The sequence below is a fragment of the Acanthopagrus latus genome, chromosome 23 (assembly GCF_904848185.1).
Source record: "Acanthopagrus latus isolate v.2019 chromosome 23, fAcaLat1.1, whole genome shotgun sequence".
In the NCBI taxonomy this organism is placed as follows: domain Eukaryota; kingdom Metazoa; phylum Chordata; class Actinopteri; order Spariformes; family Sparidae; genus Acanthopagrus; species Acanthopagrus latus.
The window spans coordinates 10,980,735-10,999,482 of record NC_051061.1 but is presented as its reverse complement, the minus strand read 5'-3'; the positions used below and the strand labels follow the sequence as shown (position 1 = coordinate 10,999,482).

The following is an 18,748-nucleotide window of genomic DNA, read 5'->3' as shown; positions in this document are numbered from 1 at the left end:
CTCAGTGGGATTTTGAGGGAATCACGACTTTACTTCGCTAAGCCGCAATTATTACAGTGAATTATTTTTTCTATCCATCTATCTGCTGTATTTCAATTACACGAGGCAATCAAGCCTAAATGATGCCCCCTGTGGTCGATAAAACGTGATAAAGTGCCCTCTCGGGTGTCCATCCGGTTTACAAAAGGTGGTAGATCTAAATCCAGTCATGTCTTCCTGCGCCCTGGTGCCCCACAGCATGCACAACAACTGCCCCTGCCCCTCAAACATGCTGAGTCCATAACTGGGCAGCAGCATTTTGCACCGTTCTGAGACAGTGGAGGGAGCCCTGGCTGACACGAGTCTATCGCATCACAGTAATTCGGCTGAGAAAAGACATGACCAGACACGACTTTGCACAAATCAGCCGGCGATAAAACTGATAGAATCTGAGCTGGAAGAAACGCGATCTAACAGCAACGTTTGCCTTGGTTGTCAAAGCTGAGGTTTGCATCAAATAGGAAGCCAAGATGCGTGAACATAAACACATTCAGATGCAGCCGTTTGCAGGCAGCAGCCTTTTTCCAAGCACGCTAAGCTGTTTAGCTTTTGAGGAACACTCCTCCATAGTGCCAGTTTAACCGGCGTCATTTTGGTCCACACTCTGGGTTCTGTTCCCTCTTTCTTCACGTCTCATCCTTGTTTCTGCGGCACCTTGCATCACCCTAACCTCCTCCTCTTTCTTTTTAGTGCTTTTGAATACTGTTGACTTGGCTAAAATCGTATATCTGTTTACAGCTCTCTCTCTCTCTCTCTCTCTCTCTGTGAATTGTGCATACTAAAGTTAATGTGCTTATGATTCTGAGGGATTAGTGCTCCCGGCAGAATCCTTGTTGCTGCTTGGATTCTTTCTGAGTGAAGCCTTTTGCAGCAGATATTGCTGTATAACCGTTTTGCAATAAGGGCTCAATTCCTCAACTGAAGTGTCTCCGACTGAAATATAAATGAGCGATCAGGGCAGTGAGGATCGTAGGGTCGTAGGACTAACGGAGAGACGTCCGCTCTTTGATTTGCTCGTGTCTCTTAATTTAGATGAACAATGAACCAATGCCGCAGTGTGCCATTTGGTGAATTTGCTTGTGTAACGTCAGAGCTCAGTGGGAGGCTTTTCCAACACGGCAACCGTGGCAATCTCAGTGGCCCATTTTCAGCTAACAGAGCTCAAAGGGAAGATTCATAAGGTTCGAGAAACAAAGAAAATCTTAGTATTTGTTTACTTGCTCCTTCCTGTTCTCTGTGGTTTACCTTCAGGCTTGCCGAAGGTTTCCTCAATGTTGTAAAGTGCAATTAGGCTTCTGGAATATTCATGACACGCACATAAATAGTCAGCACGGCACATCGCTCTCCTGAGCGGGCTCGTAGGTCCGCTTTCATGGAAATGCACACAGTTAGACGTAGAAATGCAAACACAAGCCTTTTGTAGTTCAATATTTCAAAGGTGCATCCTGACGAGGGGGGTTTACATCCAGAAATAAACGGATCGACTTCGTCCCAGTGAGCTGCCATGTCACTTCAGGCGTGAAATCAAGATATGGTCTCATTTCTGACACTTTCTGTGACCTTTTCGTTTCCCTTTAGGCAGAGTAGCTGTTTTGATTTGTCCTGTCGTAATACCAATTTGTACTTGTACTTATATTGCAAGGTGCCACAGACTGTTAGCTGCTGTAATTTCAGCTGTAACATGACAGCTGTTTCTGTCAATGACCAAACAAATCCACAAATGTCAAGAAATGTAATAATCTCACAGATATTTTCTTTAATTATCAGATAAATACTGTAATGTACCCTTTAACAAGCTAATAAGCCAATTGTGGCTAACCACAGCCAAGGACTGCTAGCAAAGGGCCGCAGTTGTTGGTGGTGATATGCTGCCTCCTTGTTTGTGACGCTACCATCAATTTCTAGGCATATTCTACGGATTACACCTTTAACCAAAGTGCTTTTGTCACCTTAGCTCAACCACCGACTGTTCTGGATGTATACCCCAGACTGTGGCGTGACAGTCCTTCAGTTTGAATGACCGCCAAATCAGCCAGCTCTTTGGAGCTCCCATTTAATCACAGGGAACGCAAAACTAATCAAAGTCTAATATCAAATGTTATTGAACAGCATTATGCCTGGCAGCGTTTCACACATCTCAAGGAAAGACTGGCACCAATCTACCCCATATCAATTCTGCCATGGTGGAGTGTCGGCCAAATGATTACTGCCTCCGTCTCCACGAATCAAATAAGAGAGATGAATATGACAGTGAAGCACGGCAACTTACTGCTGATCCATCAGTGCCACTCTTCATTCTTCCTCCCGACAGCCCCCCCGTTTATCATCCATTCCCCCTTTTGCTCATCACAGCACTCTCACCATCATCACTATTATCACTCAATCTCCTCCTATTAACTGCTTTAGCTTGAAATTCACTTAAACCCCCCGCCCCCCCCACCACCCCCATCTTCCATTTTTTCCATGCTCCTCTCGTGACCAAACAGTGATTGTGCCTTCGCGCCTTCAGCATTGATACATTGTTGCCATGACAGCAGTGGTAGAAGTGGGTAGGCTGGAGGATAACGCATGCATTGAAAGTGGCAAACGCACTGCGTTTTGATCGAGAGCACAGCTTAACCTGTGGTCTCGTATGTGCGAAACATTATATGTTAAACCCACAGCGGCCCCCACAATGTGTGCATGCTTGCGTGTTGAGGAAGAGAGGTATTCCTCTAATAGATTGTGAGCATGTTTGTCGGAGTTCACGTTAGGAAAACACGAGTCTGTTAGCTTTCTGAAAATGAAACACCTCCGGGTTACGTAGCCAAAAATCAATAGGCTGTATAAGCTATGAACAGCAGGGCTACAATGCCTGCGTCCTGTGAAGGAAGGCCACGGCACGATATCACATTAAACACATGTTAGAAACTAGACATTTGGGGTTCGGTGACCGTGTGATCTTTCTGCTACATTTTAAACTAACAAAATGAAGATGAGCCGATGCACGTCTTCTCCCTTTTCTCTCTCAAATGCTTGCGTTTTGTGGTTGTGCAGATTTAACTCAGCTATAGTCAGTACCATTGTTTAGCAGTTGGCACTGTTTCAACATTTGTAAGAGTGACACCACTGGATACATATTAAGTTCAATTCTGGATGCAACAAACCAATGCTGTCACCCTTGTCGATTGGAATCACACACAGTATGCACATCTGTGGGATTAGAATTACTGCGGCCACATGCAGCATTCAAACCACTCAAGCTCCCCTGGAGAAATAGATCCTGTCCGACGGCGGCTTTACTTCATCCATTTGTTTTCATTAGCTGCTGCTGCGTCTATTGAGCTGTAATTGAAACCTCGTCCATTCCCAGTCAGCTTTTATCTGATGTGTTGATCCAGAAATTGATCTGATATTGTGCTATTGATTGATACGTTTCAAGCTCCTTCTTTTTCACAAAACACAAACACCTCTCTCTGTACAATGTATTGATCCTGTAGACATATGTTGGCATCCGATTGCTGCATTTTGGATTAACTGGATATACTTTTTATGTCTTCGATTGTTGTTCCATCATGTTTTACTCTAAATATTTCCGCTCAGAGACGTCATGAGCGAGAACATCAGACTGGGGCTGAGGCCTTGAGAGAGTAGAGCTGGTGGTAGATCTTATTATTAAGCGATGGCTCGATGTGGGTCTTTGCCAACACTAATGTTCTCAGTCTTGGGTCTTGGGTGTTGGCCTTTGATAACTGTTGGAGTTGCAGTTAGATATTTATGTACGCTTTAGTTATTGAGCTTTTTTAACCATCATTTTTATGGATTTGAACTTGCTGATTTGAAGATTTAAATCCTTAGCATAAAGTTTAAATCTCGCCCGTCTGACATTTAGACTGTACTGACTTCTCCTCTTGAAATGACCTCTCCATGTACCGCATCACAAGTGCACTGTTTGGATTGTAGAGAGCATTTTCGGCCACAGATTCATGATTCCATTCTGTTCACAATGACGTTATTGCCCTGGCTGCAATCTCTATCTGTGACATTTCACTGACCTCAATCACTGAGTTATCCCCGCTATCCTTTGTAGTTCGTATCATCCAATTTCTGTTTTCCCTTGGCCCCTGCGTTGCCCAAGTCCAAGCCACTTGTCCTGCTTTCCCTGCCCTAGCTTGTAGCAAAAAATAATCTGCTTCTTTCCACATGGCTGCCACAACTGCTCTTGAGTTTCAGCCGCCAGCTCTCTCAGGCTTTAACCACAGCTGTGGGTGGAATCTACCCTGGTTCTCTACTAGAAATTCTTCTACTGCCCCCATCAGGCCGGAGCATAGACTTGGACCCGTGGTAGGTGGTACAGTGGTCAATCGGAAGGCACCGGGGGGGGGTAAGGTAGGTGCTCTGCTCCATTTAGCCCCAGACCTCGGGGCCCTCCTTTCTGTCACGCTCCATTGCGCCTCTTCTTCTTCCTGCGGGGCATCCAGGAAATGGATACGATGTCATGCATGAGCGGCCTCAGATGACAGTGGTCCAAAAGTCAAACATCGGCGAACGGAAACGGACGCAAACACGCGGAGAAGGTCAGGGAGGACGGAGAAGAAGTGAGAGGGGTAAGAGGTAAAAAGAATTTTTTAGAAAAAGGGAGCAGTTGAAAAGATCATCTCAAGGCATACATGGCGATGAAACATGAATTATAGATCAAACCTGAGAGAGGTGGTTAGAACACTGCCCCCCCCGCCTTTCATTCCTTTCTGCCTTTTTCTCTCTGTTTATGCTGCTCGCTCGCTCTCTAAAGTCGGGCTTTTTTGCAGCCTGGATGAGCCTCATAATAACACGGTGCATCCGAGGTGATTTGTGTCGCGGCGTCTGTGACTTTGCCTCTGTTCTTTGCAGCTGTGAAAAAGGAAGATTGTGGCGGAATCAAAGATCAAAACGCAACATGTCATCTGTTCCCTCTCTCCCTCCGCCCTCTCTTGCCTCTCTCTCTCTTTCTCTCTGCTTTCCCTCTTCTCATCTCCCTCATTTATTTATATCTTCCTGCTTTTTTTCTATCCCACTTCCTTAACGAAAGGCTGCTCCACAATAAAGGCGGAACGTTCAAACAGTCATTTGTGTAGCTGTTTGTATGGACAGATTGTAAAAGATGTATATGAAGGTGCAAATACAACCTGCCAAGAGCAAAACAAGCAACATTTTGTTCAGCAGCGCTTCACAATGTAGCACCGTTGCTTTTATCAGGTTCCTCTTCTGGCCACTGAGGAATGATCTGTTCCGCTCTCACACACACACACACACACACACGTGGTGAAAGCTCTCGGAGGAGCTTCATCTGTCTGTAGTTGTGTTTGTCTCATCTCCGAGCCCTGTGTGAAGTGGAGAGGAAAGAGTGTTTTGCTCGCAGCCCCGACCTCTCCGCACCACACTGACTGCACTCCGGGGAACTGGCCCCTGGACCAGGAGAAAGCAAAACAACAGGGGCAGACTGATGGGAAAGGGAAAGGGATTCAGGGAGAGGTGAGAATGAGACAAAGTGAGGGAAATTAAGTGACGGGAACACATATCGAGGCCTGTGGAGGCATGAGAGGATTAAAAAAAAAAAAAAAAAAAGATCTAGAGACCTTGGAAGAGAGAGACAAAGAGGGAAAAAAGGCAGGTGCAGACAGAAGAAGGTCTGTGAAGAGTTGTCAGATTGTTTTTTTGTTTGCGGTGGTTGTGTGTGATTCGTGAGCTTTGCTTCTGCAAACCTGTCCCTATGTTCCCCTTCCTACAACGGACTACTCTCACTCATATACAGCCAGTAGTAGAATGCGTCACAGTTAGATACCCTATAGCGTCACTTATTGAAGTTTTCCTCTAGTGTAGTAGTGTAAAGTGCAAATGAGGTCTTAGTCCAGGGGAGGTCTGGTTGTACATTCACAGGACTTCCCCTCCGCAGCCCAGGATTTGCATCCCATTTGTGACCGAGAGTGATTTATGTTTAATTCATGTAAGCATGTTAACCTACATAATGTGATGCCACAGATGTCATTTGCATGTATGTAATCACATTACGAGACTGAATGTAGTAGTTATTTTAACACAAAATATGAGCTTGAGCTAATCCTAACCAAGAAGTTATTTCTTTTTTGCCTTGATGTTAAAATGCCATACTTTTACAGGTTGTTAACTCACTTTATTTTTAAAGTCGAACCAGATATTGTGTATTACATATTGCTGTTTTTGTTTTTAGCCATTACTTATATTGCAGGGTTGTAACATGAGGGATGAAGTGTAAAAACAGAAACAAAGTAAGAGTAGTGAAATAAAATGAATCACATTATGGAGCAGTCACATGTCGTAACCCGTAGCTAACTTGATGCCCTTCAGATCAAAACCTGACTCTAGAGGGGTGGGCAGAGCGCTAAAGTCTGACGCTTATGGCCGCTGACGAAGCTACCGAATCTGACGAAGTGGGAATGAGAGTACGTTCCCGACAAAATAAATGTGATATGAGCCCTGGTCTTCTGGGCGAGAGCTCTTTATTCAAACCACTCAGCCACAACAGCTTATTCACAATGTGGACGTCATTGCTTCTTCGTAAGCAGAAATGATGGTCCTGGAGACACATTAAACATGGTGCTCCAGAAACAACAACAACAGGAGTTACAAAGCTGTGACATTATAACAGCGTGATTAGTCGGTTGTAATAACGGTCCAGGAACAACATTAATTCTGATATTCTTGGAACAACACCAACACAGTGATATCGAATAGACCTTGGCCTCGACAGCCAGGATCCCCGGTACCTGCCAAAACAATCATTTGGATATTTGTATTGATTAACAACTACTATATTTAAATTTAACAACTTTTAATTTACATACAACAAATGACAAAGACACATCAAGGTTACTAAGTACAATGAGTGAAAAAGTTAAGCAGTGTGCAAAGTGCAACAATTAAACCTGGAGCTCTGGAGCCCCAGGACCTTATACCTCCGTCCTGGAGCTCGGAGTGGGATGGGTCAGCTAAGATGGCGGTGACCTTTCTGAGCAGGCTGTCCGGAGTTGCTCTCGGAGCAGGCGTCCACGTTAAGATTCCCCAAACATCAGGACAAAAGTGGACCATGATTCAATGCAATCGATAAAACAGAGTTATGACTGTTTTGACAACAGAGTTCAGCGTCCTCAGTAAATACAGCGCTGTGCTCTGGAGCGTATTGCACTTATCCTCCCAGTTTGTCGTTAAACCTTTCTTTATTCCCTTAAGATCGCCTGGCAGGAATCCTCTTGGTTAGTGTTTCAGTTGAGAGCCACTAAGTGATTCCTCTTCCCTGGTTTCCCCATTTTAGCAACATGTGCGGAGCTGTTGTGTCCTTCCTTTCTTTGTTATTTTGTTAGTTGAAGTATTCCATTGTTTTGTTTTGTTTTTTTAATATATATTTATTATTGTTATCATTATGTTGTTATTTCTAAATCAAACAGCAGCAACAGGAAAAACACTGGGATGTTGCGGCGGCTACCGCCTTGGGGAAATGTGCTGTGTTCAGAGTGTGAGCACTCAAAGATAAACCATGAATTCACAACCTTGCAAAGAGCAGATAGAAATATGTTTTACAACATTATCTGGCATTTCATGTTCGCTAGTAGGTCCCCCTCACTTCTTCACGGCTGACCTCCAACTCTCAGAATACGTGTGAAGGCATGAGGTCTGAGCATGAGCTGAAGCCTGAGCTCATCACACACTGATCACACACAGACTGTTAGCGCAAACTGAATGAAACGCGCGGTGCAGATTTGCCCCTACACTTTCCATGCATAAATCGGCCTCTCTTTGATTTGACATGTCAGTTCAATAGGGTGCTCGCAGGTGACACAATTCAAAATGACAGCATCGTATGCAGCCAGCGGCACAGAAAGGGGTCGCGGTAAATACATTTACACACGGACTGACGGTGGCCCAGATCCAAGAGTCATGCTTTTAATGGAAGAGATATGGACCTGCTCCGGTTCCAGCACCTGTCACAGTCAGCGTTCAGCGGCTGCTGTTAGAATTCAGGGAGGAGGTTCATCATGGCGGTTAATGAAGCGGAGGAGACGCGCTAATTTGATGCCAATGACAATAACGCCCTATTTTGCTGGCATTAGGGTTAAGTGGCACTATCAATCATAAGTGTGTTTCAGTTGCAACAGTGAAGATCAAAATGAGCAGGTGCTTTGAGTAACCCAGATCTGTAGATGGGTGCAGTGACCAGAGTGTGTTTTTTTTTTTGTATGTGTGTGTGTGTGTGTGTGTGTGTGTGTGTGTGTGTGTGTGTGTGTGTAGTAAACTTTTAGTGCTTTTTGCAGAACATTTTCACAATTCAACATTTTCGTCATGATTTGGAGGCGTTCCGCTGAAAATGCTTAAGTATATGGTACCTAAAACTTGTATTTAAGTAGAGTGCTTGAGTAAATGTTTTTAGTCACATTCCATAAGTCATCCATACTCACTTTTTAATACCCCGAATGATGTGTGAACATATGATTTGTAATGATGCCTTCAAATTCCAGAGCAGATAGCACTTGAATTTGCCTGGCTCGGGTCTGGGCGTGCTACTGTACGCGCCCTAGTTATAGTCGGTGGTTAAAATGTGCCAGTGATGTTCAATTAGTAACTCCGGCTGTATTCTTGTTGTGGTGCATGGCAGTGATTCAACTACAAGAGGAGGCTTTTGAAAAAAAGGAGGATTTGTGCTGTATTCCAGGAGAAGAAGTAGGGCAGTCAGACACCTGCAGCTACCCTTGAACCACCTGTTCACCTGTTACCTTCCTAGATCCTCACCCTTTCTGCTGCAGTGTCCTACTCAGGGTAGATGTATGCACGGGTGCATAAAGCGATAGGCCGTGACCTCATCTCCACTTATTGTCACTTACTTAAAACATGCAATATTTAAATGTTGATTTAAAAACAAAAACAATTTAACTGCATGCATACTAATAATCAGCAGTCCGCAGCGGAGAAGGATTAAGTTTGATCTTGCGTCCTACATTTTCATAGTCACAAATGGATCCGCGTTATGAGTCATGCTCTCTCCCTCTGAGACGGGTCTTCTGCATGTCCCATATTCCTAATTATGTAATAATATCCCTAAACACGCACACATACAGACCCATTGTGCTTCCTGTTTCCCTCATGTGAACCCTCTGGGCTCCACTATGTGGGGCACCAAATGAGATCACGTCTCATGTGAGGAGGATGAAGCTCAGACAGGAGAGCGTGAAAATCAATGGCAGGGGAGTGTCCCAGTACATGCATGAGCGCAGGGCTGTGCAGAGGAGCGGTGGAATGAATGTGTGCATGTGTATATTATTTACAGGTGTTGGGGTAAAGGTTTCAGATTCAGTATTTTCAAATGATAGTTTTATTGGAAAGACTTAATAACATCTGAGCTGTGCTTGTAGAGGGGTTTTTGATTCTTATCTTTTGCAGCATTGTTGTTTTGCTGTTGTATTGTAGAATTTTCTACAACCCTAATCTACCCAATCCTGAATAGACTTTGCTGTTTAGGCAAATGTTAGCCCACAAACACACTTCAATACTTGAAATACAAACTTTGAAACTAGAAAAATAATCCGTGATTTGGGATAGTTTACCACAAAGTTGCCTAAGTGATCATTTCAGTGCAATCAGGGGCTGATTTATGTTCTAATCAAAAAGATCACGGGCTACTGTTGAGGCTGGCTTCAAAAGTTGATTTGTGATTTGAATGCATCTCTCGTATATATCACATCTTCAGGAAACAGCTACCGACTGTAGCAAGTGCCGAAGGTCATTAGATGAACATGATAATGTCCCATTTCACACGTGCTTCAGGTATCACAGTTTTCTGCGGTAATAAGTGGATTAAAAAAAGAGGACGGACCTGAATCTCTGCCGGTACCTCCAGGGAGCGTGGACTGGAATAGACTGGAATGAGTTCAATCCTCTGTCGGAATTAGACAGAAGTCTGAATTTGGAGCACAAGAAAGAAATTTGGCCTTTCTTTATCAGGGAGGGAGAGAGAGAGGGGGAGAGTTTATTTGCTGTTTTCACGGAATGATGGAGAAAAATCACTAGAATGTAAAACAGCAGAGTTGTGGGATGAAAGACATAAGGGAGAGACGGTAGCTACAGCGTGTCGACAGACATCCTGTATTTTTCATACAGCATACCATTAGCGCTTTGATCAGAATCCATTTTGATTGCTTTGACTTGAACTACTACCTGTGAGGACACACGCTACCCCTACATGAGGACATGCATGTGGCTGAAAGCGTATGTCTACACCTGCAAATGCTCGTCTGAGGGCACGTGTCCACTTAAGTGTCCGTGTTTGTGTAATGTGCATGTAATCGTAAGTATGTTTTCCCCAGCTGCTGAGCAGGCGAGAGGACAATGTCTGTCATGATGCAACAGGCAGCTAATCCTCTCCTTATGTAAACGCTTGACTGCTATTCAAATGACATGCAGATGGGATGGAGAGCTTAGGTTTTGGCAGGATAGTGTCATAACAAGGGATGTCTGTGGAGACAATGTGCTGTCAGCGTTTGGGTGATTAATGCTGCACTCTGCGTTTAAAAAAAGACTCTCTGTGCCTCTGAGGAGGGCGGTGAGACTGGCAGGTACACGTAGGTTTCAGCCAAAGCCTGATGACCTCATAGCCTTATGAGGTGGTGGACCAAGAGGGGTGACTAAGCACAGATGCAGTGGGTTTAAAGGGTACCTGCCGGGGCATTGCTGTATACAGGGCGTTCTCACTCTCAACCTGTCAAATCTAGCAGCCTGGCCAGCAGCCATACTCCTCAGAGTTTGACACTGTAGAAACCCCTCTAGCATCACTCCTTGAAGAAGTATAAAAGCATGTAGAGAATATGTTCCGTGTATAACATCATGGATCAGCACACCATATTCCACATTGTTCTTATTTGACTTTTGCTGTGTTCTCTTTTGCAGATTCTCCGTTATTCCAAGGGTCCTTCCGTTTGGGTCAGTGACAGCTGAATTCCACAGAGGGACTATGAAGACAAGCTGTGTCACTCCACATTGCAGTCCAACAAGATATGACATAACATGGGTCCCCTGCTAATCACCATGATGACCATAAAGCTGTGACTGGCATTGTGAAGCCTTCGCCCCTGTTTCAGCACCCTTATCCTCTTTGAAAATCCTTCCTAGCAACCTCTGTTGCTTCCCTTTCTCCTGCCAACACAACCTCCTTTCCTGCCTGCCCCTACGTTTCTCTCCTTGATAATTATAGCTTCCCCTCTTCCACATTTCTTTCATCGGCATCATGCAGGGTGCTTTTACCACCTCCACTCTCCTTTTTCTTATTCTTCCCTCCCTCCTATTTCTCTCTCACTTTCCCAACACAGTCAATGGGGACTGCTGGCTCATAGAGGGGGACAAAGGCTATGTGTGGCTGGCTATCTGCAGTCAGAACCAACCACCGTACGAGACTATCCCCCAGCACATCAACAACACAGTCCATGACTTGAGACTGAATGAGAACAAGCTCAAAGCGGTGCTCTTCAGCTCCATGTACCGCTTCACCAACCTGACCGACCTCAACCTCACCAAGAATGACATCAGCTACATCGAGGACGGAGCCTTCGCAGGACAAGCCAACCTACAGGTGATGGCGGGGAACCGATGATAAAAGCTTTGAGCCTGATGCACAAATATTGTTCAGTATACCAGGCGACGTTTCAGTCGTATGCATTTTATTCTATTTTGAAATGGGACAGGACACTTCATTGTACTGTAAATACAGCACAGAGCCTGAAACATGCACTGGAAGAAGACTATAATTAATTAAATTGTGTTGAGTGAAGGATAATTGTGTTGTTGCAGGCATAATTGCACTCTGAGTCACTAAATCCAATCCAGATTTTATCATCAAGGGTACAAATTATTTCCAAAAAAACTGGACCCACTAAAATAAAAATGCTCTAATGCAACTTTTGTGTTTTTCTTAGGTTCTCCAACTGGGCTACAACAAGTTGACAAACTTAACCGAGGGCATGATGAGAGGGCTCGGCCGCATGCAATGCCTCTTCCTGCAACACAACCTGATTGAGGTTATTGCCAACAATGCATTCTGGGAGTGCCCCAGCCTCAGCAGCATTGACCTATCATCCAACAAACTCGCCCGGATAGACCCATCCACGTTTACAGTTCTCAGTCGACTGATGGTGTGTGAACTGGCAGCAAATCCATTTCACTGTGGCTGTGATCTCTACAGCTTCCTGACCTGGTTGGAGTCCTTCAACAATGTCACACACACATACGATCGCCTCCAGTGTGAGACGCCCCGTGAGATGTTTGGCTTCCCCTTGCTTATTGCTGCAGGTCACGCCGGTCGAAACGCAAAAAACATTTTGTACCATCACTGCCGAGATGGAGTGATGATTCCTGGAATGACCTCTCTCCCACCAGATCTGGATGGTCCGTCTGGGATCGGTCCGGAGATGTTTGGTGGTATGAGACCGTATGATGATCCGACCCCTTCCTCTTCGACTGAGCATAGCTTCACTCCCAGCATCAAGCTCCATCATGTCTCGTTGTCATCAGCGTCTCTCCTTGTACAGATCCCAAGGCCCTACAGCAAAATGTACATTCTAACACAATACAACCACACATTCGTGTCTGATGTCATGAATTTGAAGAACAAGAAGGAGATGATTACCCTTAACAAGCTCAAACCACACACCAATTACACCTTCTGTGTAGCATCCATCCGTAACTCTCAGCGCTACAACCACACCTGCCTCACGTTTTCCACTCGTGCTCAAAATGTTGATGACATGCTCCCTACACCTTCCACCACCACACACTACATAATGACCATTGTGGGCTGTCTTTTTGGCATGCTCATCGTTTTAGGCTTCGTCTACTATTGTCTCCGCAAGAAAAGGATGCATGATGAGAAAAAAAAGTCCATCTGTGTCAAGAAAACTATCCTTGAAATGCGCTACGGACCAGAGGTTGCGGCAGCAGTGGCCAATGATCCATCGGCAGTCCACAAGCTTCAGGAACAGTCCAGGGAACATCACCAGTACCAGCACCACCATGGAGGCAAACTTCCCATGTCCACATCATCCAGCTCGGGAATGCTTCATTCAGCCAACACAAGTTCCTCTAGACTTTCCTCTATCCCACAAGTGGAAAAGATGGCCACTGCCTTTTCAGAGGCCCTGGCCACAAGTAAAGGAAATTATATGGATATCAGATCTGGAGGGGCTGGCATGGAGAGGATGGGAGATGGTGGGCATGGACTGATGAGGGGGGCAGACTTGAGGGATGATGATGGAACTGATGTCGGGGATGACTCAGATGATGACGGACATGGCTCTGCGTCAGAGATTTCCACCATTGCCATGGAGGTGGACAAGGTTAACCAGATCATTAACAACTGCATTGATGCACTGAAATTGGATGCAGCAGCAGTTGCAGCTTCAGGGGCTTCAACTAACACTACAGCCTCCTCCAATCCAACCTCCCCACCCCCTACCAGCACATCCTCCCTTACTCGCGGCCTAATCCCACTCTCCCAAGGGTTGACAGAGACAGGACAGGTCATTGCTCCCAACAAAATACCTCCTCCACCTCCTCTCCCTGCCTTGAATGCCCCTCTCTCTGAGCGCCCAGGCATCAGCGGTGGTGGCTTTGTCATCTCTCCCCCCTACAGGCCCCCTCCACCAGCCACCGCTGTGCGTCCCATTCAGCGACAAATGAGTGCAGACGCTGCTGTGGTTATTGTTAATGCTGTCAAAAAACAGTGCAGCACCAGCTCTTGTGGCTCCATGGGTCGGGACAGGGAACGCGGAGGAGCTAGGGTGTATAGCCTGGATGTACCTGAGCCAAGAAGCCCAGATGGCTGTAATCAACAACAGCAGCATTACCAAGATCGGGCCAGTCCCGTGGGCTGTGGGGAGCCCCTTGAGAGGCTACCTTTAGTGGGGAGTGGGAGCTGCGGTGGAGGGGGTGGTGGTTGCGACAGTGGTGGTGTTGGTGCCCAGCATCAGGACAGCCAGAAGCAGCACCATTACCATCAACAACAACAAATGCAACAGCAACAGCAGCAGCAGCAGCAGCAGCAGCTGGAGGTGCAGCAGGACTACCACTGCTCGGAGCATCGCCACTCCGTCCCAGCTCTCTACTATGAAGGCTCCCACCAGGGCTCCCCAGCCCAGAGGGTTTCCTTCCTAAAGCCCCTCACACGCTCCCGCAGGGATGCAGCATCGTACTCCCAGCTTTCGCCTGCCCGCCACCATTCCAGTTACTCTGGCTACTCCTCCAGCCCAGAGTACTCCTCAGAGAGTTCACTGCGGATCTGGGAGCGCTTTCGTCCCTACCGGAAGGGCCAGCGGGATGAGGCCTGTTATGTGACGGCCGGAAATGCCCTTCGAAAAAAGGTGCAGTTCGCCAAAGGCGAGGACCTGCATGACATCCTTGATTACTGGAAGGGTGTGTCAGCACAGCAGAAGCTGTGACTGGAGGACCAGAGATCAGCACTGGGGGAAAAAGAGTTTGGATACTTCTTTTCCTGAAAGGCCAGCAGGCCTGAGAAAAAACGGGGAGAAATATGTTGGACGAAATTTTGCCTTTGGGTTATTTTTGGCATGCTAGGTGTATAGAATATTGTGTTAAGAGCAAGGACTGTGAAACTGTGCCTGGGATATGAGAGTCATTATGGTGTTTTATTTTACACTTCATTGTAGCACCATTTCTGGATCATTCTCATTTTGTGTTTGTGGGTTTTATTTACAGCACAGGGAGCAAATGCCAACTGTGTAATTTAATACACGTTTTGTGATAATATGGACCGTCTTTATCAGTGCCATATTTTCACCTGTGGGTTATCACGGAAGATAATGATGATACCCTTCATTTTAAGCTTTTGTGATCCAATATGTTGTTTCATATTTTGTATTGGGTGCTGTATCAATTTGCAGTGTGCATTTGCATATGGAGAAGCGAAGGGAGATCATGACGGTGTGGGATCTGTGCTCTGTTACAAGTGACAACATGCTGACTTGTGAGCAGCGCTGTCAAATGAGCCCAAACTCTCTTCCATGAGATCCAACATGCAGCTGAGGCATTTGCATTTGAATAGCAACTGTCACACCGACCAGAGGAGAAATTGGAAAGAAATTAACAAATGAATAAGGAGAAAACATTCAAGTTGGCTTGAACGTCCTGCAGCATGAGGAAATCATGACAGAGAGAGATCAAAGTGGAACCTTAGCCTGAAATAGTTCTCTGATGGAACCCTTAGGTGTTCAACATAATCTTTCCAACTAAAACTCTTGCATGGTTCAGTAACAGATACAGAGAATGTTTGCTCCAAAGCCACAGACTGTCCCAAACAGCATTTTCTCAAGCAATCAGAACTGTAAGCCTAATGTGAAGGCGTACAGTGGGCAAAATAGTTTTCCCTTAATTAGATGCTACTTATCTGTAAAACAAGAACATGAGCTCACGCAATTCCCTCACAAAAAAGGCTGAGAGATGTGACCCATGTGTGAACAAGATCAAGAGAAATTGACTGCAAGCAGGGATTTAACGGAGACAAAAAAACAAAAACAAAAAAAAAAAACGGAAAGACAAGCAAGGTTATGATTAATTTTCTTCAGCCACTGTGAATGTAAGTAGATTACAAGCAGGTTATGGGGAAATCTATTTGCATCATTCAATGTGAGCGCCACAGTACATTCCAAATCCTTTCTCTGACATGAAAGCTGAATGAGGCACAGAGAGAAAGGACACTTCTAATTACTGCCAACGTGTCTGTTCAGTTCTGGAAATTAGTACTATTGCTGTCTATGGATGACTTAATTAGCCAACTTGTGACAGGCATGTTTGCTTGCACTTTACGCCTCATGATTGTGTGTGTGTGGCTGTGTGGTATACAGTGGTCAGTGTCAGTGGGTGTCGGCATGCCTTGTCAGATTATTTTGTGTATGCCCAAATTGACTTCAATTAATAGCTGTCAGATATCTTCCCCAGTGGCTGGAGTCTAAACAATACTCGATTATTAATGGCATGGACAAATGTACAAATATCAACAGTGTTCGCTGTATTTTCCCAGACATAAGTCACATGACCGTGATGCTCAGCTAATCTACAGTAGCGCAGTGCCTCTTGCTTAACACAGCCATAAGCCGATTTCCATTTATGTGTCGTGTCCATCCACCTGGTCTGTTATTATTGAAATTATCTAATTGTGACTTTCCTAAATGATCGTGTCATGGCCCGGCTTTCTGACAAACGCCATGCTTCCTACGCAGAGTGCTGCGTGGGTGTCCATTATCAGCTAACATACACAGTCTGAGACACCCTACCCTGAAAATGTGAAAACCGAATCAGTGGTCCTTGCTCCACATTTTTGTTCAGGGCTTCGTTCAAGAGACAGGAAGATTCATTTCAGGAACATGTCTATCTCTGTTTTGATCCTTACTTGTTTCATGTGGATGGGGTCCATTGTCCATTGTGATACGGGTTTGAGCAGAGCACTCGACGTGACGTGCTCTGTTTTATTAAGTGGGAAAAGTGAGAATTGCCTTTCTAGCAGGCAGGATTTGGGTCTGCTCAGCACATATCAACACTGCTCTCTTCTGTTTTCTTTCTTTATGGCAGTTGATGTTTAGCATGCGCTTGACTATTGTGAAAAAAGGTTGAGCAGGATTGAGTGTGCAAATGTGAGAGGGTGGTCTGTAGTGGTATCTTCATTCTGATCTATGTTTTTTCTTCCTCCCTCTTTGTTTTCATGAAGCATCGATCTGCCGTTTTTTTCCTTGTTTTGATATGTTGTGTGCATACAGTCAGGGTCAGAGGTCTGTGTGCTTTGCGCGTTTACAATTGAATGGACCACATCAAATCAAGAGCCTAACTTTCGTATTTGAGAAAACAGCATGTCCGGGATGCGCCACCTCATCCGCCTTCTTCATGTGATGAAGCACCATGTGACAAACATACAGTCTCGGAAGTTTTCAGTTCCCCCGCTGATCTCCAATCATCTGAGATGAGAGAGTTTTCCAAAGGAACATGTTACTGTGAATGACATTCAGCAAATCAGAGGAAAGGATTTTTCCTTCATCCCACGGAGGGAACTGTTTAACTCCCCAGATCCTCAACTGCCATGACACGTTTACAGAAAATGGACACTGAGGATAACAGCAAAATCAGAAAATGTTCAGTAATATCAGGATTGCCCATCGTTTCAGCTGCCATTCATGTCCACCTACCTGACAAACTACAATGTGACAGAAAATTCTGATTATTACTGGCCCATTTCATACATTTTTGTATTTTAATTAACGTTAACACACTAATGTATTTTTCAGGAAACAGATTTTCAGGGACAGACGTGTGTTCAGGTGCTCTTCTGCTCACATTTCATTCAAACATTCGTTTGTTCGCTGTGAATGAAACCCTCGGGTGATACAGTGCTGGTGTAAGAAGTGCCAATCGTTCTGGTGTTGTTTTCACCATTGCTCTGAAGAGCGCCGTAGTTGGAGGGGATATTGTGTTTCTCACCATCAATAATTACTTGAAAGCCTGCTGCCAAAATAGCCACGAGAGAGTCATGAAAATGCAAACGGAGACTAGTTTGTGCAGGATTCTGATTTTACAAGCCAGTCTGTCTGTTAGTCAGCATGTAAGCGATTGTCATATAGCAGCAAAACACAAGTGCAAGTGTTAACGCAAAGGTCAGCGCTGCCCTCACACATAAACCTCTGCTGTAGAAGCAAAGCAGATGCTGGTGGTTTAGACCTTAGCAGGACCAATTCGTTTTTATTTTTCTGTTGTTTTCCCTCTACAACTGTCACTCTTCGAGACTGAAGCCCTTAATGAAACAAAGAACACCCATGGGTATTCCCTCAGAACGCGAGCAGGGCCACACAATATTCCTGTAAACGTTACATTATCATACCTGTTTTTTGTTCCACAAATCCAGCATCAAACAGAACAACCCCTCTCTTCCCCCTCGGCTCGTATCCTCGTCGAATCCCTGGAGGGTGGCTCACTTGGAGATCAATGGTCCTTTTTGTAGCGCCATCCTTGTTGTTTGTCTCAGAGCCACAGGAAAGCCAGACGTGAGAAAGCCATCTAATGTGCTATTAATGTTTAATCCTTTTGTGGGAGGCTGGCTCCCGTCGCCTCCCTTATCTCTGTGCACCCAAGAAAAATCAGAGACGCTTTCAGTTTTTTAACATGTAAATCCTTTGATGCTCGCCTATATTTAAAACCTGGCCCCATTAAACAGAAACACCACTTTCTTTAATAATGGATCAGAGCACAAGAACGGGTGTGGGTTTCTGTCTCATCAGTTTCTGGCTTAATAAAGGAGTTAAATGCTCCCATTAGGAAAGACCACAGTAAAAGGTTTCTCATGGCACAGTGCACTTTTTACCCATGTGATCCGTCCTTGAAGCACCCTCAGTCAAAGTGAGACGTTGCTTTAATAGTGATCATCATATATTAATCACTTACGGAGAAGTAGCACGCTCCCCGGTCAATTTTCTGCTTCATCATTCACTGGATTGTCTTCTGATGGTAGGCGTGTTTTAATTTACTTACTTTTTTTACTCACACGTCGAAGCCTTGCATTGGAAAAGGTTGATGAAAATACACAATTTTATATAAGTTCCTCAATTTTCGCAAATCACAAGAACAAAATGACATGTTTTGCTTTTCAAATGAGTTAATGTGCTTTGTTTGCGATGGAGAC

The 18,748-nt window shown here is 45.0% G+C and overlaps 1 protein-coding gene across 3 annotated transcripts in view; it reads left to right on the top strand.

Annotated features, from left to right (window-relative positions):
• Positions 1–18,313, top strand: part of LOC119014422 (protein phosphatase 1 regulatory subunit 29) — a 63,329-nt gene extending 45,016 nt beyond the window's left edge. For all 3 annotated transcript variants that reach the window (XM_037089584.1, XM_037089585.1, XM_037089586.1), the window contains 2 exons: positions 10,969–11,647; positions 11,991–18,313. In XM_037089584.1, coding sequence (XP_036945479.1) covers positions 11,306–11,647; positions 11,991–14,507 — 2,859 coding nt within the window. In that variant the 5' untranslated portion in view covers positions 10,969–11,305 and the 3' untranslated portion in view covers positions 14,508–18,313. The remainder of the gene's footprint in view (positions 1–10,968; positions 11,648–11,990) is intronic.
• The last annotated feature ends 435 nt before the right edge of the window (positions 18,314–18,748 follow it).